The following is a 25,062-nucleotide window of genomic DNA, read 5'->3' on the forward strand; positions in this document are numbered from 1 at the left end:
ATGCATTGCATTTCCTTCCCTGTAGCATTTGGTCATGGTAGGACAAATTACAATCCTTGAACACAGACTAGATAGAGGCAATAAGAGATGCATGGTCATGCAGTTGTCCCACTAACCTGGAGAAGCACTCAACTATTTACTTATTCATCTGACCTTGTTTGTGGGGGTAGAGGGATCCTATGGGGATAGTTTTAACCTACATGGGCCTGGCACTGAAGCTGACACTGGATCCATGAAACACACTCTTATTGAACAGCTGTTTGGGGGAGCCCAGCGAGAGACCACTAAAATTGTATCTCTAGTCTAGGTGTTGCTGCGGCAGCAGGGTTCCACACTGAAATATAACATTCAGTCTCTACTACCACACAGAGACAGTCAAGATGGCTAAAGCCAACCAACACAATGGTAGGCTAAATGGCTCTGTGTGAGAGATAGAGAGGGTTTAGGCTTAACTCATAACTTCACATAGGTAAGGCTTGAGCATGTATAAGCTGTACAGTGACAAACCATTTAGACTAGAGCTTGGAGAGTGCTAGCTAAAGAGAGTGGAAAGAGGGAAAGGATCCTGAAGGACAAATGGATGGACTCCGGGGTTTTTTCTCCACAGAACTGTCCGAATAAGACATGAGTGCTCACAAGGGAACTGCACACAGATCAGTCATGTGTGGAAGACTTCACTGTGTGTCACACATAGGCTAAAGGACACCAATAAATTAGCCAAGCACACCCTGAAAACTTCCACAATGCTCAACTGGTGATAAAACCGAAGCGAATTATGACGTCACCAGGTCAATAGGATAATCCCTTGCCTTGATGGATTATGGCGATAATTCTCTCTGTCATCAGTGTCATGTTTCTCCCACCTGTGATTCAGCCAGCCATCCAGTTTGACATAGTGTAGTGTTTATACATCGCAGGGCTTCTATAGAGGCAAAAAACAAACCATTTGAATGTTAGTGGAGAAGCATGAAAAGTTGCAAATTAAGCTATGAACCACAGATTTGCCATGTTTCATTGTCAAGAGTCAAAGGGCTCTACGCAAAACAATTAGTGATCACTGTCAAACAAATGCATCCGAACACCATTTTGTTCTATGTGATGCTGTCATTTTTAAAAGTTTTTTTTGTGTAATGTTGGGGGTTACCCTGGGGGTTGGTGAGGGGCTACACCAATGCCATGATTACTGTATATATGTGATAACCTTTGTATGCTTGCAATGCACAATGATGGAAAAGTACTGGGTAAATGGAGATGTACTGCTTTAGTTCTCAGGCTGAGAATTGTCTGCACCTGCTGATAGTCACCCAGCCTCAAGGCCGAGATAGTAGAGTGAGAAACCACAGTCTAGACATGTTTTTCTCATCTTAGATACTTTGTATCTAATCCAATGCAACAATGTTAAGATATGAATGACGGTAGGGTCTGTGGTCCCCTGTTTCGACACACAGATCTTTACTATAGACTACTGAGATACTCTGTATGTGAATCTCTGGCTGCAATTGCATTTTATTACTAAAGAGTTTTATACCAAGGTTCCTGTGTCTGTGTCAGCTATCTGGAAGACTGATTGTTAAAGGAAACTGACATCACCCCATGCAAAGGACCACCCAACAGTAACATATTTGACATTTACTGCTGGATTTAAAAAAACAGTCATTCACAGTGTCTTAGTTGTACTAGAGAATCTCAATATCACAGAGGAACACTATACAGGCTCCCCAAAAGATGACCTCAGGTGTTCTGTGTGACACTGTATGGATCAATGCATTCCTTGAAAAAGAGAAGACTTGCGTAACGATGCAAACTTGCACTCACACCCTAGCAGTCTGCTCACTGAGGAACTCTCCTCTTGCCAGTTAGCCCTTCCATTTAGCCTTTCCAGCATCCCCCAGCATTGCCATTGAAATGAGTAGAGGTGGGAGGGATAGATGCATTTCTTCCCCCCACTGCAAAAATAGATCCCTCAGAATTCCACTGTGCTTGTGCGCTCCCTCTGAATTCTACTTGTACTAATATAAAAGGCATTTGCTGCATTTGTCCCTTTTGTTTTCTCTCTCCCTCCTCAAGTGGTAGGCTCGATCGACTAATGCTTTAATGCAAATGGTCACAACTTGAATGACACCACAATCACATGGTCTTGAGCGAAAATTTCCTGCCAAATCACAGATATCATAACAAATCCCCAAATTATGCTTCATCTGGCAATGATGTTATAATGCATAGTGTACTTGTAGTGGGAGCAAGACAAGCATGGGTTCGGGTTCAAGTGCATATAAACAGCAGTCAGAAAGCTGCAGGGAAGGTAGAGTTGATAAGGGTTAGTCTTCCTCATCTTCTAACAATGTGCCTTCTTTACATAATGAAAAAGTGAGAAGAACCTGTAGGCCTAAGCAGTGAAGAGCCTGTCTCTCTGTCCTACTTTTATGTTGCAGGTTGTCTGCCTATACTAGACTACAAGCAAACAAAATTAATTGTAAATAAAGAGCTGAATAATCCAAGTCAAAATGTAATGATACCCTTTCATTGTAGTGGTGTTGGCAATGGCGCAACGCATAGTTTACATAATGACGAGAGGTCTTTAAATAAACACACTGTGGAGCTGTCAAAGCCTATGTCACTGGTTTCAATCATCCAGGGAAGAATATTAGTGACCTAAGAGTGTCATTGAAATGTATTATCAATGTTTTACAGTTAACTAAGCAATAGCCTAAATACAGGCAAGTATTAAACTCTCTGGGGTAAATAACTATAAAGCAGGAGTCCCTTGCATTGATATAACATTTGATACTCTCTGCATGTCTATGCGTTTACTTTAAACGTTAATTATAGCAAGCAACAGGGCTACGACTTGCTGAATATTTCACCAACAATTGACTGACAGAGGCCTCCCGTTTGAAGTTGCTCATTCCTCAAATGGATTCATAGGCCTAACGTTAGATGGGGAGAGGATGATACAAGGAGAGAGTTGAAGGAGGATACAGGGAGAGAGTAGAATGGCTAACTAGTCAGCTAACTCAACATACCGTTAGTTAGTCCAATAATGTAACGTTACTAAAGGATCTGACTGATGTGTGTATATTGTCTATGAATGGGCTAAGCGTTATTTAGCTAACTAAGCATAGTACATTTTCGTCCTATCCTTTTCTGGCTAACTAGGCAGATGGGCAAGAGAGGGAACTAGCCAGTTAGCTAATGTTAGCAAAGTTATCCTGGACGTAGTTAACTAACGTTAGCTAGCAAGGCACAGTAACCGAAGCGACATTGTTAACGTGACTTGAATTAAATTGGAAGCTAACGTTATAGCTAGCTATCCCGTTAATAAGTTACGGTAACAAGTTTGTAGCTAAATTAGTTAGCTAGCTAGGCTGACTAGCTAACATCAGTTAGGTAACTTAGTTAACTAGTTGGTAAATCGAACCCGCTATGTTTCATGTTTAGCCGTCTAGGAGTCTCCCACTTAAAACGTACCATTCCAACTCATTAAAAAAGGTTCATACAAAGCCAGCTACGGGTCGTCCTGTCCAAAATGTTTCCAGCTAGCTATAATGTTACAAGCTAAAGTCGCTAGCTAGCAGTTGAGTGTCCCTTGTCTGCTTACCTTGAGCGGCCTCGCAGACATTTCTTTCATCGTCCCATAATGGTCCTCCCTCTTGACAAATACTGTGAAAACCTCCACCTTTATTAGACCAATTGTTCCTGACTTTGAGCTAATCCAGAGGTTGCAGTCTACTGTAAATCCAAAACAGGACTCAACGACAAAGTAGTTTCTTACTTACAACAACAACAATGTCAACCAAGGCGCTTCTGAGTCCGGCCAGCTGAGGTAGCCAAATTATGTCGCCTGCCAATCGCAAAACAGACTGAAGTTGACTGCCAATCCAAAACACCAATGACCACACGATACTTTTTGACTGAAATGTCCCAGTGTAGCTAACGTCAACTGGAAACGGTGGAGGGGGGGACTTCATACGCCGATTGGCTGCAGAGAAATGAGAGGTAGGCAATCGTTTCAAGTCTAGGGATGGGGCGGGAACTGTTCCTTCGATGAGGTCATCTGGGTGATTTAGCTAACGTGCAAACTTGTGCCTTCAGAACGTATTCATACTCCTTAACCTATTCCACATTTTGTTGTGTTACAGCATGAATTCAAAACGGATGACATTTTTATTTTTCTCACCCATATACACACAATACCCAATAATGACAAAGTGAAAAACTGTTTTTAGAAATGTTTGCAAATGTATTGAAAATGAAATACATTAATATCTAATTTACATAAGTATTCACACCCCTTTTCTATGACACTCCAAATTGAGCTCAGGTGCATCTAATTACCTTTGATTGTCCTTGAGATATCACTACAACTTGATTGGAGTCTACCTGTAGCCAATTCAATTGTTTGGACATGATTTAGAAAGAAACACCCCTGTCTATATAAGGTCTCACAGTTGACAGTGAATGTCAGAAGATTTTGAGACAAGACAAGGGTTTCCACCGGGCTCCGAGTCGAGATGACCTGTAAGATGGTGGACAGGAAAGAAAGGAGGAAAGTGGAACATATTATGAGTAAATATGGAGCGGGGGATTTCACAAGCCTTCTGGAAAATATGATGAAGGAGAAGATGGCGGGTGGAGAAGAAAAAAAGGAGAAAGGTTTAACATGTTTTGAGTGAATATGGAATAGAGGATCACACAGAACTTTTGGAAGAGCTAAAGAAGGAAATTGAACGTGACAAGAGTGAGGATTAATTCAATGTGGTGGCAGGTGCAGTGGTGACCGTTGAAAAGGAACTGAGTGTAGAGGGAAGCGATGTTGTGAGGAAGGTTGCCATCAAGTGGAAAAAGAGGGATATGTGCTCTGGTAGCTCAAAGATGGAACCTGACAAGAGTGAGGGTGAAGCACCTGCGGTGAGGACCGCCAAGTTCATTCCTCGTCCCGATGATGACAGGGATGGTTCTGTCCCAGTGGGAGTGAGATTTGTGGAGAGAATGGATCCTTGTATTCTATCTGATCCATATGTGGTGTCAGGTTGGGTGGAGAAGAGGTTGGTGAAAGTAACTCGAAGTGGACTTTATTATGTTTCTTCTGTCCAGAAGGAGCGGGCGCCCTGGACTACGGTACCAGGGACAATAACTGTGACTTGCTTTGCTCTTCAGAGCATGGCACCGTTGAAAGGAGTGATAACGTGGGTAGCATTAAGTGTTGAGGAAGATCAGCTTTAATGGAAGATTCCTAGTGTCTGTGACGCCCGTCGTTTGGTGACGCCCGTCGTTTGGTGTGACGCCCGTCGCTCGGTGCGACGCAGACCCGGTGGAGAGCATGGTGAAACAGAAGACGTTGTCTGACCTGCTGAGTTTTGAGGCAGAGTCTTTGCCTGAAAAGGTTAAGTTAGGATGTGTTAGTTATCTCGTGAGAGCTTTTATTCCAAAAATAGTAGTGTTTTAGGTGACAAGCTTATGGTCATGTTGCAGCAGTGTATAGGAGGGAGATTCCTAGATGTAAGGAGTGTGCAGTAGGTAATGAGATAAAGGAATGTGAAGTATCGGTGGAGAAAGTAACGTGTGTAAGCTGTGGGGGTGCCCATGGGGCTGGTGAGAGAAAGATAGGTTGAGGTTGCCAGGGTTAGAGGTGTGTGTGTGTGTGTGTGTGTGTGTGTGTGTGGGGGCGCTGAAGCAGCGAAAACAGTGGTAGAGGAAGATGGGTACAGGGTGAGGGATCCTGAAAGGATTCCTGGAGTATGCAGAGACCAATAGAGAGGGCTGTGAATAATATGTGCTTCAGTAAGGTGGGTTTCTTAGCATTCATAGCCATGGTTGTCAACTGTACTGCATAAATGGAACGTAAGTCACAGAAAATGGAGGTTGTGTGGTGGCAGCTGCAGAGAAGTACTTGGGATAACAACCTCTCCCTCAACGTGATCAAGACAAAGGAGATGATTGTGGACTCCTGGAAAAGGAGGACCGAGCACGCCCCCATTCTCATCGAGGGGGCTGCAGTGGAGCAGGTTGAGAGCTTCAAGTTCCTTGCTGTCCACATCACCAACAAACTAGAATGGTCCAAACACACCAAGACAGTTGTAAAGAGGGCACAACAAAAGCCTATTCCCCCCTCAGGAAACTAAAAAGATTTGTCATGGGTCCTCAGATCGTCAAAAGGTTCTACAGCTGCAACATTGAGCGTATCCTGACTGGTTGCATCACTGCCTGGTACGGCAACTGCTCAGCCTCCGACCGCAAGTCACTACAGAGGGTAGTGCGTATGGCCTAGTACATCACTGGGGCTAAGATGCCTGCCAACCAGGACCTCCTATACCAAGAGGTGTCAGAGGAAGGCCCTAAAAATTGTCAAAGACTTCAGCCACCCCAGTCATACACTGTTCTCTCTGCTACCGCATGGCAAGCGGTACCGGAGTGCCAAGTCTAGGACCAAAAGGCTTCTCAACAGCTTTTACCCCCAAGCCATAAGATTCCTGAACAGCTAATCAAATGGCTACCTGGACTATGCATTGTGTCCCGCCACCCCGCCACATTTCTTTACTTATCTATTGTTTACCTAATACCTGTTGGTTAAGGGCTTGTAAGTAAGCATTTCAAATCAAATCTAATTTTATTTGTCACATACACATGGTTAGCAGATGTTAATGCGAGTGTAGCGAAATGCTTATGCTTTCAGTTCCGACAATGCAGTAATAACCAACGAGTAATCTAACCTAACAATTTCACAACAGCTACCTTATACACACAAGTGTAAAGGGATGAAGAATATGTACATAAAGATATATGAATGAGTGATGGTACAGAACGGCATAGGCAAGATGCAGTAGATGGTATCGAGTACAGTATATACATATGAGATGAGTAATGTAGGGTATGGTATGTAAACATTATATTAAGTGGCATTGTTTAAAGTGGCTAGTGATACATGTATTACATAAAGATGGCAAGATGCAGTAGGTGGTATAGAGTACAGTATATACATATGCGATGCGCAATGTAGGGTATGTAAACATTATATTAAGTGGCATTGTTCACTGTTGTATTTGCGCACGTGACAAATAAACTTTGATTTGATTGCGAAGTATTACTGCTGAAGATTTGCAGGGGGTATTGAGTGGTAGTGTACTGTTCTCCCAGGCTGTAGGCCTCTAGTAGGATCAGATAGGGTTAGTAGTGGAATAGGGTGGTGTTGTTTTTAGTGAGGGCTAATAGTTGGCAGGGTAATTTTCCTTTTTTTCCAATCTGTATTACCGGATGTTCATGTAGGTAGGCTGTGACTGGCCTCACTCCAGTACAGCAGGTGGCGGTGTATGCACCTAAAAGTTGGATGTGACCTGCCAACCCAATCCCAAAGAGGAAGAAGAAGAAGAAGCGCAAGTCAGAGCAGTAACTATACCATGAAGTTCAAGGAACTGTCTGTAGATGTCCAACATAGAATTGTGATGAGGCCAGTGGCGACCCGTCATTCAGGGAAGGTGAGTTAATAAAGCTGCATACAAACATGGTCTCTTTTTTTGCTTTCTTGAGTAAGGCAGCTCCAAAACACAGGTGTTTCAGCCTAGCTCAGTGCTTTCTGTGGTGGTGGGGCAGCCAGCAGAAAATACGAAGTGTAGGAGTTGGTAATGTTCTCTAGTTGCGCCATGATTGGCTCAGTGTTCTGTCACTCATGGGGACACCATGTCACTGCAAAATCTACAGGTGGAGCTAAAACATTCATGCCCCTTGGTTGCTGCCATAGAGTTACATTAGAAGTGCCCATCCAAGAAGATTCAAGGTCATTGGCCACAGATAAAATTACGTCAAATCAAGTTATATCTACCGTAGCTTTGATTGGACTGATCATGTCAACATCATACTTTCAAAATCTTAGCTAGCCAAGAACTGACCAAGAACCCAATGTCCACTCTGACAGAACTACAGTTCATTGGCTGAGATGGAAGAACCTGCCAGAAGGACAACCGTCTCTACAGTACTTCACCAATCTGGGCTTTATGGGAGAGTGGCCAGATGGAAAGCACTCCTGAGAAAAAGACACATGACAGCACGCCAGGGGCTTCATTAATATACCGTGCATACTGTATGTACAAAATATACCCCAAAATGTGCCTGCGTCAGTTTTCGTGCAAAAGGTCACATTTATACACGCAAACCTCCATGCAAACTTTAGACCATGCATATGCTGTAAAGTAAGTATTTTGTGCAAATGTGGGATATGATGAAAAGCTTTTTTTTTTAAAGGGGGTTTAACAGATTAACAAGAAAGCATCCATTCTTGTTTTAGATTTTATTTTTTTAATCTAAAATGACTAGACAGAAATATTTTCCTTATTTATTTTATTTTCATAACCATTGAAAAGATATTCCTCACTTTTTCTGGCCATGATGGCTTCATCTTCCCGAAGGAGCCATAAAACAAATTACCATGTGCATCTCTGATTTAATTTGACCTAGTAGCCTAGTAAATATATAGGCTATATGTATTTCAGGTTTTGCAATATCATAGGCAGTGCGGTTTATAATGCCGGTATACAGTTGAATGTAATATTTTACATTGAAGTAGGCCTATGTATCAAGTTTATATTGTCATGTGCACAAGTACAGTGAAAGGCCTTTCTTGCTTGCTCTTTCCCAATGATGCAGTAATGAATATCAATAGTAGGCCTACTATATAATATAAATAAAAAAGTAAACTAGAACAAAAACACACGAGAAATAGGCAGTTCATCCTATTTTATTTAGGTTTGGTGGAAAAGTCGATGCAAAACATTGTTGAAATCAAACGATCTGCTGACAGGTCCACGACAATTTGCCATGGTTTTCACTTTAAGAAACGGATGTATTCCTTTTCCAGATACAGCATAAATATCTGATACTGATAAAATGTAAAACATTCTGCCAACACAGTAAATAGGCCGGTAGTTTATGTAAAGGAAGCATGCCTATGTATGGTGTGTGCCAAGTTTATAAATGTCAATATTTATATCTGCACCGACTTTTCAAAAATGGCGCAAGCACATATTTAGTGTGAAATTTAAGGAACTGTTATGAGGCCCCTGGAGTTTGCAAAAAGGCACTCGAAAGACTGAGATCATAAGACAAATTTAACTCTTTGGCCTGAATGCAAAGCACTATGTCTGGAGAAAACCAGGCACAGCTCATCACCTGCCTAACACCGTCCCTACCGTGAAGCATGGTGGTAGCATCGTCAAGCTGTGGGGATGTTTTTAGTGGCAGGGACTAGGGGACTGGTTAGGGTAGAGGGAACAATGAATGAAGCCAAATACAGGCCAGTCCTTGATGAGAACCTGCTTCAGAGTGACCTTAGACTGGGGCAAAGATTTGTATTCCAACAGGACAATGACCCTAAGCATACAGCCAAAGCAATGCTGGAATGGCTAAAGAACAAGAATGTGAGTCCTTGAGTGGCCCAGCCAAAACCTAAACTTGGATCCCATTGAAAGTCTTGAAGACTGCTGTTCACCACCACTCCCCATCTAACTTAACAGAGCAGGAAAAAATCTGCAAGGAAGAATGGGAGAAAATCCATTCTAGATGTGCAAATCTGATAGACATACCCAGGACAACTCAAAGCTGTAGTCGCCACCAAAGGTGCTTCAACAAACTATTGACCCAGGGGTGTGAATACTTAAATTAGCAAAGATTTCTAAAACATGTCTCCACTTTGTCATTATGGGGTTTTGTGTAGATGGGTGAGAGAAAAAAGTATTCTGTTTTGAATTCAAGCTGTAACAAAACGTGGAATAAATCAAGGGGTATGAATACTTTCTGAAGGCACTGTACCTGTACATTTCATTATCTTGCATAAAGGTTGATAGATTTATATACATATACTGTACATGCATACATCACAGGAGGCTGTTGGGGGGAGAATGGCTCATAATAATGGCCGGAACGGAGCAAATTGAATGACATTAAACACCGGGAAACCATGTGTTTGATACCATTCCACTAATTCTGCTCCAGTAATTACCACAAGTGCCATCAACCTCCTGTGATATACTTAAGCAATAAGGCAAGAGGGGGTGTGGTATATGGCCAATATACCACACACCCTCGAGGTGCCTTATTGCTATTATAAACTGGTTACCAATGTAATTAGAGCAGTTAAAAATAAATGTTTTGTCATACCCGTGGTATACCACGGCTATCAGCCAATCAGAATTCAGGGCTCGAACCACCCAGTTTATAAATATACATATAAACTGAACAAAAATATAAACGCAACATGCAATGACCTACAGTTCATATAAGGAAATCAGTCAAAATAATAAATTAGACCCAAGTCTATGAATTTCACATGGGAATACAGATTTTATTTTTTAGTTAACCTTTAACTAGGCAAGTCAGTTTAAGAACAAATTCTTATTTACAATGACTGCCTACCCCGGCCAATGCTGGACCAATTGTGCTCCACCCTATGGGACTCCCAATCACAACCAGATGTGATACAGCCTGGAATCGAACCAGGGACTGCAGTGACACCTATGCATATGTTGGTCATATATCTTTAAAGAAATTGGTTGGACGCACTGCCAAATTCTCTAAAACATTGGAGCAGCTTATGGTAGAAATTAACATTAAATTCTCTGGCAACATTCCTGCAGTCAGCATGCCAATTGCACACTTCCTCAACTTGAGACATCTGCGGCAGTGTTATGTGACAAAACTGCATATTTTAGAGTGACCTTCTGTCCCCAGCACAAGGTGCCTCTGTGTAATGATCATGCTGTTTAATCAGCTTCTTGATACACCCCACCTGTCAAGTGGATGGATTATCTTGGCAAGAAAAATACTCACCAACAGGGATGTAAACAAATTTGTGCATAACATTTGAGAGAAATACATTGTGCAAATGGACAGTTTCTGGGATCTTTAAATTCAGATCATGAACCAACACTTTACATGTTGCGTTTATACTTTTGTTCAGTGTATACAAATATATAGAAAATAAAACATTTGTAACATCCTAACAAAACAATGACCATGGCACACACGATTCACCAAATTTTTTTTATTCCCATGTAATACATAAGGCCACACAAATGCCCAGAGCATCTTACGGCTAAGTCCATCATGAAAACCAAGGATCCTATGGTTCTAACAATGAACTTAGCCTTAAGAAGCTTTTGGGAAACATGGCCCAGAACATAACCAAATTAAACCTTGAAACAGAATCAAGGGATCCATAAGAAAACACATACCACTACTTTAAAACAGTTTGTTGTTGATGCAAACAAAGTTTCACTGATCAGTGTATTTGGTGTTCTTTATTTCAGTAAAAAAAAAATGGCAACCCTGCCATTTTGCTGGAACTACTAATAATTTTGTCTCTAAAGCACACTTGTCAGGGCCATTTGCAATTAAACAGTTGATTACCATAGAGACATCGGTAAAGTTAACGCTATTACAGAATGCAAATGTAATTTAAAAAAATAACCCTTTCAAGAGCAGATGACAACAGTCCTTGCTCAGAATTAGGGCTGCGCTATGTGGGAAATCAACGCCGTCTCCTGTCTGGACTCCTGCTGCGTCTACGTCCACCACTCCTGTGGGGAACAGAGGGAGGGTTAACTCAACAAAATCATTTACAACACTTGAAATCAGTCATTTCTCTTTTCCCCCATTCAAGTCATGCCTCTGCACCCATTCTGTTCCCCTCTTCATATTAGACCCAAACAAGTCCCATCTTACCCGTAAAATGTGAAATGGAGATATTCCAAGTTAAGCTCTGGGGTTTTGCCCACTTGTTTCAAGTGTTCTCACAGCTCCAAACCCCTACAGTTACCCTCCACAGCAGATTACTGCTCACTCTACGACACTCACCTCCTCTTGCTCTTGGGTGGTCCTCTGACAAAGCCCCAGTCCACACTGATAGGCTGGCCCATCATGTCCTGGCCATTCAACCCTTCCATGGCTGCCTGGGCTTCTTTGTATGTCTCATACTCCACCAGCGTATAACCCTGTGAAAAGAATTGATGAGCAAATCCATGAGAAAGTCAAATTCTAGGCTTAATATTACGACGAGAAGGGCTTACCCTTCTTGTCGTAACAGTCGCAGGTCAACACGAGTACCTCTGTCAACCCAGACTAAAAAGGACAGGAAAACATACAGAAATGGCAGGTGTTGCTGTATTCCTAATTATCCGACAACGTAAAACGGCAGATCGAGGTGATCGAAATGGAGCTGGTTCTTAATTAAACAGGCTTTTGCGTCGCCATGCTAGGTAGCTAATGCAGCCCATTGGATTCCCTGAACGTGTGATGCCCAAGGTTGAGATGTGCAGCTGCAGGAAGTGTTGTGGAATTCAATGCCCCGCTATAGTCCAACCACACCGTACTTAGTAACCAGTTAATGACTGTACAGATATTGGAATGGCAAAAATGGGCGAGTAGAATGCTTGTCAGATCCTAAATTTTAAACAGTGCTTCAAATGATTAACGACAATAACAGAATTTCAGTGATGGAAAAAGTACTCAATTGTCATACTTGGGTAAAAGTAAAGATATCTTAATAGAAAATGACACTCAGGGGGCCTCCCGGGTGGCGCAGTGGTCTAGAGCACTGCATCGCAGTGCTAGCTGCGCCACCAGAGTCTCTGGGTTCGCGCCCAGGCTCTGTCGCAGCCGGCCGCGACCGGGAGATCCGTGGGGCGACGCACAATTGGCATAGCGTCGTCCGGGTTAGGGAGGGTTTGGCCGGTAGGGATATCATTGTCTCATCGCGCTCCAGCGACTCCTATGGCGGGCCGGGCGCAGTGCGCGCTAACCGAGGGGGGCGGGTGCACGGTGTTTCCTCCGACACATTGGTGCGGCTGGCTTCCGGGTTGGAGGCGCGCTGTGTTAAGAAGCAGTGCGGCTTGGTTGGGTTGTGCTTCGGAGGACGCATGGCTTTCGACCTTCGTCTCTCCCGAGCCCGTACGGGAGTTGTAGCGATGAGACAAGATAGTAATTACTAGCGATTGGATACCACGAAAATTGGGGAGAAAAGGGGATAAAATTTAAAGAAAGAAAAAAAATATGAAAATGACACTCAGTAAAATACTACTTCAGTAAGTCTAAACGTCTCTTGTTTTAAATGTACACTGGTGAAAAAGTACATCATTATCATACTTCAGTAAAAGTAAATGCTATACATCAAGACTGCACTTTTTTTTCTCTCGAAGCAAACAAGACTTAATTTACAAATGCAGTATGTGTGTCTAGTGAGTTTGCCAGATGAGAGGAGGTAGTGGTGACGTGTTATTATTGATAGCTGTGTGAATTGGACTATCATTCGGTCCAGCTTGACCATTCAAAATGTTGCAAATACTTGTATACTTTACACCACCCTATAATTTTATGTCTGCTTTGCCTTAAATTTCAACAAAAAAGCACATGGTCATTTGTCCATGTTCAGTGTAATGCTGCCACCTTGTGGCTTAAAAGAGCAGTGTGCAACAAATTACACAATTATAAAACTCTCAATATTAGCCAGGCAAATTAATCCTGGCAAAACTGGCCACGCAACAAACCCTAAATTAAAATGTGCTGTGTAGACATGGGGATTCGGCCTAACCTTGAGGTAACCCGTTCTTCGGTCCAGGTTCAGATGTAGGTTCTTGATCTCTCCAAACTCTGCAAACTTGTCGTGGATGTCCTCCTCAGTGGCCTCTTCATGTACCCCAGTCACGAAAAGAATCCAACCCTCCACAGCTGAGAGAATCAAAACACAAACATGTCTTTGTTAATTAAATAACTGCCTCTATGGTTAACTAGGGCTACCACCTGCTATAACACAATATTTAAATTAAACTCGTATTGTTATGAGCATTTTAAAACTTGGAACGATGTACAAAATCAACCCCCCCCCCATTCAGAAGTGACTGACAAAAGAATGTCCACCCTAAATTCATCATGACACTTACATCTCTGAGGACCTGGCTCGTCTCCATCCTGCTCCACTGTATCATAGTCCTCTCTCACTCTGGACCTCGCTCCCTCCTCTAGCACAGCAGAGAACAAAAGAAATCATGCATGCCACCCCAAACATACAAGTGTACACTGTCATACACTATTGAAAAATTGGAGAAGCAGAATACAGCCAGGTTAGGAGTCAGAACTGCAGTGGTAACTCACCTGAACCAAAACCTCTTCCCTTTCTCCTCTTTGCCTTCTCCTTTAACTTGTGGATGCTGTCTGGGGAATAAAGACATTACAGACACACATTAGTGAACTGAAAGTTAACTACTGACTTAGCTAGAGTATACCTAACTAATGAATAGAACAACGCGTTTTTAAGACAGCACAGTAGCTAACTCGACAGAAACAATATCTAATAACTAGGTTAGTTGACAAGTTATTACCTTGACCTCACAGTTGACAAACAAATGAATTAGCTAGCTTGGTGTAGTAGTTATGTGACCAATCTAGCTTACTTACAAGTTGAAAGGGTGTTAGCTAACATTAACGTTAGTTATCATACGTTAATTTTAGATTGGTGTAACGTTAACTAGTAAATTAGCTAAGCTAGTTTAGCTAACGTTCAGTAGCTCACACGCTACTCGCCATCGGGTTACAATAGTCAACAGAAGAAATGCTGATTATGTAGTTGGTGAGTTATTAACACTGATCTCCCAGTTTCCAAACAAATGAACTGCCTACCTAGCTACCACTTGTGTTAGCCAGATAGCTTGCTAATGCGTTAGCGCAACCTACTCGCCATCTTTTAACAATGCCAAATAAACATTTATTGCAGTAACTGGAATGGCAACTGTACACATTCGCTAGCTAACACCTATTTTTCAAACGAAATATGCACAATTCAAAAAGATATTAGCCAACCAGCATGTTTGAATGGTTGCAACTAGGCCCAACAGTCAACACGCATCCACGATTTACGGATACTATTCACGCAGTTAGTCGAAAACTCCCCAAATACGCTCTATTAGCGAGTCCATAGCAAGCACAAAAAAACACAGAACTACTGTTTCATAAATTTTACCATCACCATCCTCATCCATAGCAAAATCCTCGCCTCCCGCTTCGTGAAGATCTAGTACGTCCGCCATGTTGTTAGCCACTGTTTTTGCGATGATGCGCGTAAACGTTGATGATATCCGGGAAGTATCGCTGACTGGGGTGTCTTCATTAGTCGGATTCCGAGTTCAAAATGTTTCGTCTGTTGCTAAACGTTTTGCAACGGAAATGAGAGTTTCTATATGGAAAATGCAGGTTGGTCCGGTTCTGTTTGTTCTGTTTGTTTCCCTTTGGTTTCTAGAGTAAACAGTAAACGGTTTCTGTTAACGGAATCTGACTAATGAATACACCCCTGTTATCAGAGACGCTATAGAAAGCGTATCAATATTATCCCTTATATTATAACTAGAAATGTGAAATAAATGAATACATGAGTATGGGCGTGTATTGTTTTCATCGAATTATTTGTGTCAGTTAGTTTCAATTTATTAGTTGAATTTCACATATTTAAATGGCAGGTAGCCTAGCGGTTAAGAGTATTGGGCCAGTAAACGAGCTGACTAGCTGAACACATTTCGATGTGCTCTTGAGCAAGGCACTTAACCCCAATTGCTCCTGTAAGTCGCACTGTGTAAAAGCATCTGCTGAATGACTTCAATGTAAATTATTTGAGCAGGGACAGCACACAGCACAGCACAATGGGAAAAGGTCATCATAAAAATTCATACATCACATAACCTTGTGATGTTAGGTTACTTGGCTAGAGGGGAGTTATGCTGACTGCGTCCACGATCCACCAAGCTGCCAGATGCCTAGAGAGAGTGATCTTCCTCGACAAAATAGGCTGCCTTTCTGTAAAAAAGTTGCTGAAAGTACCAATCTCAGCACAATCTTTTCCCATTCACTGTGGTGAATCATAGACTCCATACAAAGAAAGATGCAGAGATGGGAAAATAATGAAAGAACTTGGAAATACAAAAAGTACTTTATCCACGAATCAGAGGATGGTGATATTTATGAGAAATTGCTAAGTCAACATCTAGGGCACATGTCACATTGGGATCTCTGGTCCAGCCAATCTAATTTGCTGAGATAATTACATTCATAGGAGAGATGCAAAATAATGAATGAAGTCATATTACATATTTTCTCTCTTAATGATGGGTCTTTCTATATTAATTAATGCAATGTGCAATTTATTTACAGTATGTCAGAGGATCATTCTTGCTGTATGTATGAATGATAATATGTATCATCATTACTTTAGATTACCCAGTAGAGAAAAAAAATCCAACAGTACAGAAAAAACTGAACATTGACCACATTAAACTATATAGCATGCGACATGCCAGTATCTATGTTCTCAATCTACAAACTGAATAGGAAATATCTGCTGACTCTAACTGATCGTAACCAAACCATAAAACAATGCAATTACCATTAATTTCACATTATTACTGAAATAGATGTCTTCAGCAATAACAAGTTCATATACAAGCAATGTATCTACCATTCCCCTGATGTGATGGGTTTATCTGAGGCCCTCTGTGTTTCTGCCTGATACTGTAACAGTAGTAATGTGCAGTGAGGCAATGGCTGATGGAACGTCCGACCTGGAAAGTAGAAAAGGTGTTGTCAGTCGTGTTACCATCAGTCTTTTTCTAATGTGTGTTTAATGGCTGTGTAATCAATTCAAATTGAAGTCAGTGTTGTTGTCTGTGTCACACTGCTTTGCTTTATCTTGGCCAGGTCGCAGTTGTAAATGAGAACTTGTTCTCAACTAGCCTACCTGGTTAAATAAAGGTTAAATAAAATACAATTTTAAATTTTAAAAATTCAGGAAGTGATTTGAATTTAAAATCCCCAAAACTTTTGACATAAACAGCATCCCCTTTTCAGTTTATTGAGAACTCATTGACACCAGATGCCCTTTTTCAATTGTTGTGAATTGGAATTTCAGTTTACTGGTATCAGCCAGACTAGAACTTACAGCCTTCAATTCGAATGGACGCCAACCCTGGTTAGCACGCACACTACCAAGCTTTTCTCATTTGTGTTGCTGAGAGTTACTTCCCCAAAATTGACGTTATTTTTCTATAAAAATGCTAGCTCTGCCAATCATTTAGAAAATGAGTTAATAAAACCCCAAAACATTGGAAACAAATGAGGGAAAACTAAATTATGCAACTTCCTACTGCCATATATTTTAACCCAAATGAAAAGAGGAGGGTAACCTAAAATGCATACCCAAATAGTAAAACAAATTGGCATTGAATTTTTATTTGGACAAAACATTCTTCAAGAAAGAATGAATCTATTAGTGATTGCATTAAGCCTACACAATGAAGGGATGACGGGATAGGTTGGCTTGAATGGCACTTTTTGATTCAACCAGTAATACGTGTTTTAACTGTGGTGCAAGCACCTTATCGCGAACCCGATCAATACACACACTTGGACTTTGTGTCATTATTGGGACAGGCAACACATCAAGGTTCATCAGCCAACGCTACACATTTGCACATTCTACCTCAGGTCACTCCCTTACATATTGTAGCCAATAAGATATGGGTCAGGCCCCTTTTGTCCAGCAGGAGCTATAAAACCCCTTGGCCTCAGACACAAGGTACCGTTAGGTCCAAGAACCCCCAGAAGTAAAGGTAAGTCTTCCATGGTTTTCTCTGTCTGATTCCAATGTCTCAGTATATTGGTTTAACACTTAAAGTTTAGCCTCATATTTATTGTGTGTCTTTTTGTTTGTGTTGTGGCCTCAAGAGAGATACATCAAAGTACTGTAAAGTTTTCATTATGACTACATGGTTAATTATGATGCCAATTTCTACTGCGATCTTAATGTGGTCAGAGTTTCATCACATTTACCTGGTTTCACCTAGGATAAGTGCAACTTCTGAAAGTGAACAGAATATCTTTGAGTGTCAATCGTCATGTAGTGTACGATGTTGCATCTGTTGTCCTAATCCTCGTCTCCTCTCCTGTAGATCCACCTTGCCCATCAGCAATCATGAAATTCTCTCTCATCGCCGCCCTTGTTGTTGTGCTGGCCATTGGTAAGAATTCATTACATAAATTGTTCCGCAACAAAGAAAAATATTTATGACTTTCTATCTTATCTGCATATATACTTAATACTACTCATGAATAGTAATTGAGTAACACATAACTGATAAACAAGGTAATTCAGAGGATAAATATTTATTTGAAAATCAAGCCCTTTACTCCTCTGCTAATCTGTAACCTCTTTAATCATAACTACATCCATCCTTTTTTTCAGACTGAATTAATACTGTGCATTATAAACACAATACTGTGTGTGTAGTGAGTGTGTGTAACTAAGTGTGTTTTCTGTGTGTGTGTATGACAGGCTGTGAGTCCGGTTCCCTGGTGAAGCGTGACATCCCTGCTGAGATCGAGACTCTCAAAAAGTACTTCCAGGACGCCATTGAGACAGTGAAGTCTCATGAGCTGATCAGCCAGGCTCAGTATGTCACTGACCACCACACTCTTCCAATATAATATAAAATAATAGAATACTTCTCTTGAGGGGAAATTGTATTGCAGATCAACAAAATAAGTACCATCAACTCTGTATGGAGTTGAATCTCTTCACGTTTAAGATATGAAGTCATTCTAAATAGAACACTCATTCAAATTGTTACTATTCATTTTATTTATTCGTAACATTGTACTTGACAGGGATATTACATCTTAAACATGTCTGTTTTCACATCAGTACCATACAGTCGGCTTTAAAGCTAGCTTGCTCCCTGAGCCTACAGCTGTTGGAAAACGTCTCTCTAAGTGTGTCTCTCTACCCATAGGGGTTACCTGGAGGAGGGTAAGACTCAGATCACGCCTCTGACCGACAAGATCCAGGAGCATGCTGAGAAGATCCAGGAGCAGATGAAGCCCTTCGTCAGTGACATCGAGAAGCAGGTGCGTCCCATGGCTGATAACCTGCAGGCCCAGCTCATGCCTCTGGTCGACAAGATGCAGGCCCAGTTCAAGCCTCTGGCTGATGACTTGCAGGCCCAGATGGAGCAGCTCTTCCAGACCGTGGTTGACCAAACCAAGGCTCTCCTCCCCCCCCAGTAAAGCTAACGTTACATCCCCATAGAAAGGAAAAACCATCTCCACTCTGTCTGTTTCACCTGTGTCAAGTCCAGCTCACTCCTTCTCTTGACATCATCTTGAAATTATGCTGAAATTTCACCAATAAAGGGCTTGAAAGGTGGCCATTTTGTCTGTGATTATTTTCTCTAACTCACATGGGCACATTGCAGATGAAAGGAATACACTGTGTACTGCTGTGTAATTTATTGAAGGTTAAAGGTCAAATTATGGGGTTGAAATTAGATACATTTCTGGGCGGAATTTGATGGGAAGTGCTTATTGAAGTGCAATATTTAATATTTGTTTTGATATACTGATTTTTGGGCCACTCTATCATATAGCCTATAAGCAGAGTTGGGTAGCTTACTTACTAAATATAATCCGTTACAGTTACTAGTTACCTGTCCAAAATTGTAATCAGTAATTTTGGATTACCCATACTCAGTAATGTAATCTTATTAATTTCAGTTACTTTTAGATTACTTTCCCCTTAAGAGGCATTAGAAGACAAAAAGGATCCATCAAACGCATTCGGTGTGTCATCGTAGTGGTCTCTAATTTGTGGTCAGACTCGCTCAGGTGGAACAAACTAAATTTGCCCTTTTTTTCAAGGCTGAATTGAATGTCATTGAGAAAAGGAAAAGTGTTATAATGTATTTTGTCGCAAGCAAGTAATCCAAGGAGTAATCATCTAGTTTTTCAAAGTATCTGTAACCTGATTACACAATTTTAGCTGGAACTACTTTTTTGTAATCAGATTACATGTACATGATTACATGCAATCAGTTTCTCCCCAACCTTGCCTAGGAGCCCTAGTTGTTAATATTCTTAAATAGTCGTTTGTATTGGATGGAGTTTAGCATCAGCTAAATTTAGATTGTTATATTAAGATATATTCATGTCATTGACTGTAACCTTGTCCTACTACACACACTCATTAATGCATAGAATAGAATGTCCAAAAGATGACAATGAAAATCTGATCTGACTGACTAGATAAGTGGTGAAGTAGTATTGCTTGTCCTTTGTCTTGATGATACCTTAGTTCTGTTGAATTGCCTGGGCAATAGAGACATGCGGGGACTACAAAGTGCATAGAAAAAGAAAAGGTTACACAAACTCAGAAAAAGGCACTAACATACAGTCACGGTTACACATTTAATAGGCTATAACTGATTTATACTGTGGACAGGGACTTGAGCCAAGCCCCTCGATGTCGCGGAAACCATCATCTATGATCTGATCCATGCACTCACGGCAGAAGTGGTGTCCGCAGGGATGGCGCCAAAGTCTCCAGTGTTGGATGAGACCGCAACGCTGACAGCCGCGCAGCACAGTTGTGTATCCGAGAAGCCTGACATGAGTGACTTCCGAGGAATAGCCTACCACGTAACTGAAGGGGGTCAAAATAATAATATATTTTTGTTTTATAGTGCAATTCATAAGCCTAATCATCATCACGACATCACCATTACATTCTTAAACTCTAATCCCACAGAGCTCGACAGTTTGTTGTCCTAAAAAAACAGAAATTATTTACATCTGGTTCGTTCAGCCATTACTATGGGAAAAATTTATGGGGAAAGAATAGGGTTTTGGAATAAATGCCGAAAATAAGGTCTGTGGTTAAAACAGGCTTATGAGGATTTTATACGTTTTGTTTTATGAGGTATCAGTCAGTTATCATGAACTTTATGAATTACAAATCCTTTATGTGCATTATGTTTTTTGAAGTTACATAAATGCTTAAAAATTCACAAAAAGTGATGTTAGCTGATTAAGATGACCTCATAGAACAAAACTGTATAAGATCTCCTCAGCCTGTGTTTACCACAGATCTTATTTTCGGTGTTTATCCAAAAACCCTACAAAAACTCCATTCATTTCCCCATAGGCTTTGTTCAACGAACCATGGCAGAGTTAATGCCTACAAAAAGACGTCATCACTGTTGCTTTCTATATCACCACCACCACCTTCCTCTTCATCATCATCATCGTCGTAAAAAAATGCTGTTCCTTTCAACCAATCAGCGTGCCGGAATGGACATTTGGGACGCTGATCCCTCCCACTTCAAGTAGACTAGACACTAGACTAGAGTGTTGTCCGTGCATCCGTAATGTAAGTTTATGGTTTCATATTCATCAACATTGATATAATAGCCTAAATAAAAATGCATTGCAGTTTTAGACGGAAAGTTTATTGAAGTTTTGACAGACCTAAGTTTATCTAATTAAAATTTGGTGTAGGCCTACCTGTCTTTCGAATGTTGTCCTCTCAACTGGCAGCACGGGAAGATGGAAAACATCTCTCTCAAAAATCTCTGCAGTCCCTTCCATACCCTCATTGCTTTGGAAAGTCAATGGAAAAGGGTGAATGGGTCTGAAAATGATCGAGACAAAGAGTTAAGGAATGAGGTAGTGGTGTTTGTTCAGCTTCCCAGATATTGTAACTTGAATTTAGGCCTGCCTACTTACAGATATCTCCATTTTAAATAGCAAAAAAAAAAACGACAGTACATCATAATGAAGAGATGGTTGCAATCTGGAAAGTTGTACATCCTTTAAAAATAAGTATTAAATAAGTGTTGATATGGGACCTGCATATTAGGGTTTTTTGTCTCAAAGCAATGAGGTAGACCATGACTTGTTGTCAATTTTGACACATAACAACAAAATCACTAGTCTTCCACACAGCTATGGACCCTTAAGATGAAAGGCTGCATGCTTTATTGGTTTTAGAAGATGAAACTCACTTAGAGACACATCGTGTGTGCTGTAGCAACCCAAAGAATCAAATAATCATTCATCAAGTCAATGTTGAGTCTGATTTGGGAAAGAATAATGTGTGTACTTCATCTCCTTATAGTCTCATTATTAGCATGATGGCAGTGCATCTAAGTGTAAACAATAAGTAGGCCTATGCCCCCCTTGAATACACTATGCTCAGTAATTTGATAGCATGATCTCATCTAGCTTCACTTTACTGTACTCTTGCCTATTCAGTTGCCAGGCTACAAGATGTACTCAAGGTGGCCTCCTTTAGCTAATGTTTAAAGGACTGAAGCATATTTTCCGGGAGCCTCAGTCTCCTTCCAGCTGCACTAATCTCTATACATCACAACAACCTTCAGACCTTCAGGCTGAAGGCTAAAGGCATTTGAACGAGGTAATGCCAGTTCTAGGTGACCTTCTCCTTGTAATAGAAGATTTAATGAAGACAACTTATCAAGTGCCCTTACTTGCAATCAAAGAAGCACATGACAGAAAGTAAAAATAGAAATCACATTTAAGTTTTATACCTCTGCTCATTTTGATACGGCCAGATGTCTTGTCAGTTCTGCAACGTTGCCTCCTTGAAGTGAACATAAAATAAAATATATGAACCATTTAAACCTAATTCAAATCTTGACTATGGGGTAACCAGGGATTGCCTCTAAGCTGTTTGTATAACATATTTCCACCATCTGTCTGTCTGACTTCTGTACTCATAACAAACGTATCAGTCAATATCAGATATTAAATGATCTAGCGACCACTGTTACGAAGCAGCAGCAGCAGTACAGATGTTTATCAGACCATTAACTAATGACTGCATGTCTCATCGTGGTGCATTACATAATTTTTCATAAACTCACCGAACATTTTATAACTGCTTAATACATTTGGTAACACAGGCTTCATATCAGAGGGTTATGAAGGCGTATGAGGGACATGAGGCTTAACATATGCTATTTCCATAGTGTTAAAGAGACAGTTGGTGGTGGTGCCTTGTTCTACAGCCTCTCAGACCCTGGGGTGGTAGTGGAAGGACAAGGCCAGGGTGATGTAGATGGGCACACCTGCTGGTTGGAGAGCCAGTGATAAGCCCCAGCGATAACTGGGTATCAGGGCACACTGTGTGCCACAAAGGTTGGCACATGCAGTTACTGCCATGTAGTTAGGCATAGAGAGAACCCCTAAAGATAAGCTGTGTCTTTGAGGTTCCCTTTGAATTTATCTGTTTCAATAACGTGTGCATAAAGTTGGATTTGATTTTGTATTAATGAGCTCCAATTAACTTTTTTATACTGGAAATATAGACATGAATAGCTTAACAAAAGCAAATGGTCATGTTTGTGCATGATGTGATGATTAATCCATTTATTTGACTATGTTCTGTCAATTATTAATAACTCTTAGGATCACAACAACATGTCTTTTCTTCCCTTAACTCTTGTTGTTGCCCACTGAATATTTGGAACATCAAGGTATTGTGTAGTATGTACATATTGTATTATTCCAAAGGTTTTTTCTCTGTTACTGTAGGCTGGTGAGTGATTTGGAAAAAGACTCCTTGCGGTGCAAAATTAATTTCTAGAATGTCGAGGGTATTTGTAATCACGCAGCTGACCAAATTACACAATATTTACATTCTGGGTTAACCAAGATAAATGTTTTTGGCATCTGAAGTCTGTTTGTGAGGCATGACATATTGTGTGACATTTGTAGCTGGCATGTGGCCGTTATGTTACTGTTTGGACTCCAATAACACATGTATTGATATTTACACATTAAACACATGTAGTTAATGCCTAAAAACTATTTTAGCTATTTCAAAGTTATTGCCTATTATTTACTGGCATAGGCTGTAATCTAATGCATATTCTCCTCTGCATATTAAAGGCTATACTGCATGTGCATTATATTTATAGGGGTTTCCATCATATGTACAGGTCCTGGCATGGTTAGTTGAGTAACTCGATTGTCACGGACATGACAGGAAAAACAGTTACAGTCAATGTTGTACAATGTTGCGCAGTTTGAGCCTGTATAACAAAAATAAATAGATTGGTATAATTTCACTACACAAGGAGTGTTGTGTGTGTGTGTGTGTGTGTGTGTGTGTGTGCCTTTGATAACATGCTCTGTGTGTCTATAGTCTTTAGGAAAAGATTACATCTTTTAATTTTATGCCCATGATGTCCATGCACTCTTCCTTTAATCAAAGGAGAGCTAGTTAGACATGCAGATTTGTATCTAACAAATCCAATGAGTATGAGCTGAAGGATACTAGATAACCCAGAAGCATATCGTGTATAGAGATATAATGCACTGGCTCAGAGACAAACCATAATTGACTTTGATTATGCAGATAAAAAAGAGCAGGTTAACATGATCAAATGTACCATTTAAAATCATGACATGTCAAGATCATAAATCATACATACATCCGTATGCACCCACATAATGACAGGACTACATTCTGCCCATTAGCAAAATGGAAGGTACTCACCATGTTTCAATTTAGGCACCTAGAAGGGTCATCCAGACGGGCTTGATCTGCGTGTGGAAAACAGCGAACCCTGACAGAAAAGAAACTGTGGCCTATTAAGGGAACCTGAAAAGCACTTAAGAATTGGACAAAAATTTGAGAAAAGAGAGGAAAATAAGAAAGCACCACATGGAAGCCACACTTCAAGATGGTTTTGGGCTGTAAAAAGTGGGGGCCAATCCAATATCTACAGTTCCAAACGCCTTGTCTTTAAGAAGAGTGCTATATGCTTTGGTCTCTAAGGAGTAAGGACACAGAGTGTCTCAATGGGCAGTGGGGAATACTGGTGGATATGTTTTTGCTGGCATGGGTTATGTTTTTTACTCAAAGCTGACAGACAGACAACCCCCATGCACACAGGTGCTAGCCTATTCAAGGGAATTGTGTAAAAATGACATCACTGAAAATATGCTCTGAAAGCCTTTCAACATAAAAGTCCTTCCTTCCACTTTGAGTTGCTCTAGAGTACAGTATTTTCTCCCTTTCTTTCTTTCTTTCTTTCTTTCTTTCTTTCTTTCTTTCTTTCTTTCTTTCTTTCTTTCTTTCTTTCTTTCTTTCTTGTGTCCTTACATAATAATGTAATGCAATACTATACAGTACACATGTAGCAGCATTATATATTTTCACACATATATAGTCACCGTGCA

The 25,062-nt window shown here is 40.7% G+C and overlaps 3 protein-coding genes and 1 long non-coding RNA gene across 7 annotated transcripts in view; 1 reads left to right on the forward strand and 3 right to left on the reverse strand.

The window, feature by feature from the left end:
* The window catches only part of LOC139564046 (OTU domain-containing protein 7B-like), a 35,359-nt gene extending 31,470 nt beyond the window's left edge, over positions 1-3,889 (reverse strand). The window contains exon 1 of one of the 3 annotated variants that reach the window (XM_071383248.1): positions 3,599-3,889. The gene's annotated coding sequence lies outside the window, so the exon portion shown is untranslated. The remainder of the gene's footprint in view (positions 1-3,598) is intronic. The other 2 variants (XM_071383246.1, XM_071383247.1) reach the window with 2 other exon arrangements.
* A 7,125-nt stretch (positions 3,890-11,014) lies between these two features.
* LOC139564363 (RNA-binding protein 8A-like) lies at positions 11,015-15,173 on the reverse strand. 2 transcript variants are annotated; one of them, XM_071383835.1, is made up of 6 exons: positions 14,999-15,173; positions 14,134-14,193; positions 13,923-14,000; positions 13,574-13,710; positions 11,842-11,978; positions 11,015-11,564 (listed from the first exon to the last, which is right to left on the reverse strand). In XM_071383835.1, exons 1-6 carry the CDS (start codon positions 15,063-15,065, stop codon positions 11,516-11,518), a joined length of 528 nt encoding a protein of 175 aa, XP_071239936.1. In that variant the 5' UTR covers positions 15,066-15,173; the 3' UTR covers positions 11,015-11,515. The 2 variants fall into 2 exon arrangements, with proteins under 2 accessions (XP_071239936.1, XP_071239937.1); XM_071383836.1 differs by having other exon boundaries at positions 15,005-15,128.
* A 2,324-nt stretch (positions 15,174-17,497) lies between these two features.
* On the forward strand, positions 17,498-19,225 carry LOC139564364 (type-4 ice-structuring protein LS-12-like). Its single transcript, XM_071383837.1, has 4 exons — positions 17,498-17,633; positions 17,973-18,041; positions 18,356-18,473; positions 18,813-19,225. Exons 2-4 carry the CDS (start codon positions 17,996-17,998, stop codon positions 19,084-19,086), a joined length of 438 nt encoding a protein of 145 aa, XP_071239938.1. The 5' UTR covers positions 17,498-17,633; positions 17,973-17,995; the 3' UTR covers positions 19,087-19,225.
* Positions 19,226-20,243: 1,018 nt separating this feature from the next.
* On the reverse strand, positions 20,244-24,731 carry LOC139564365 (uncharacterized). The gene is made up of 4 exons (XR_011672722.1): positions 24,377-24,731; positions 22,404-22,456; positions 21,358-21,484; positions 20,244-20,497 (listed from the first exon to the last, which is right to left on the reverse strand). It is a non-coding gene; the product is annotated as an uncharacterized lncRNA (long non-coding RNA).
* Between the last annotated feature and the right edge of the window lie 331 nt (positions 24,732-25,062).

The sequence above is a fragment of the Salvelinus alpinus genome, chromosome 35 (genome assembly GCF_045679555.1).
Source record: "Salvelinus alpinus chromosome 35, SLU_Salpinus.1, whole genome shotgun sequence".
NCBI classification, from domain to species: domain Eukaryota; kingdom Metazoa; phylum Chordata; class Actinopteri; order Salmoniformes; family Salmonidae; genus Salvelinus; species Salvelinus alpinus.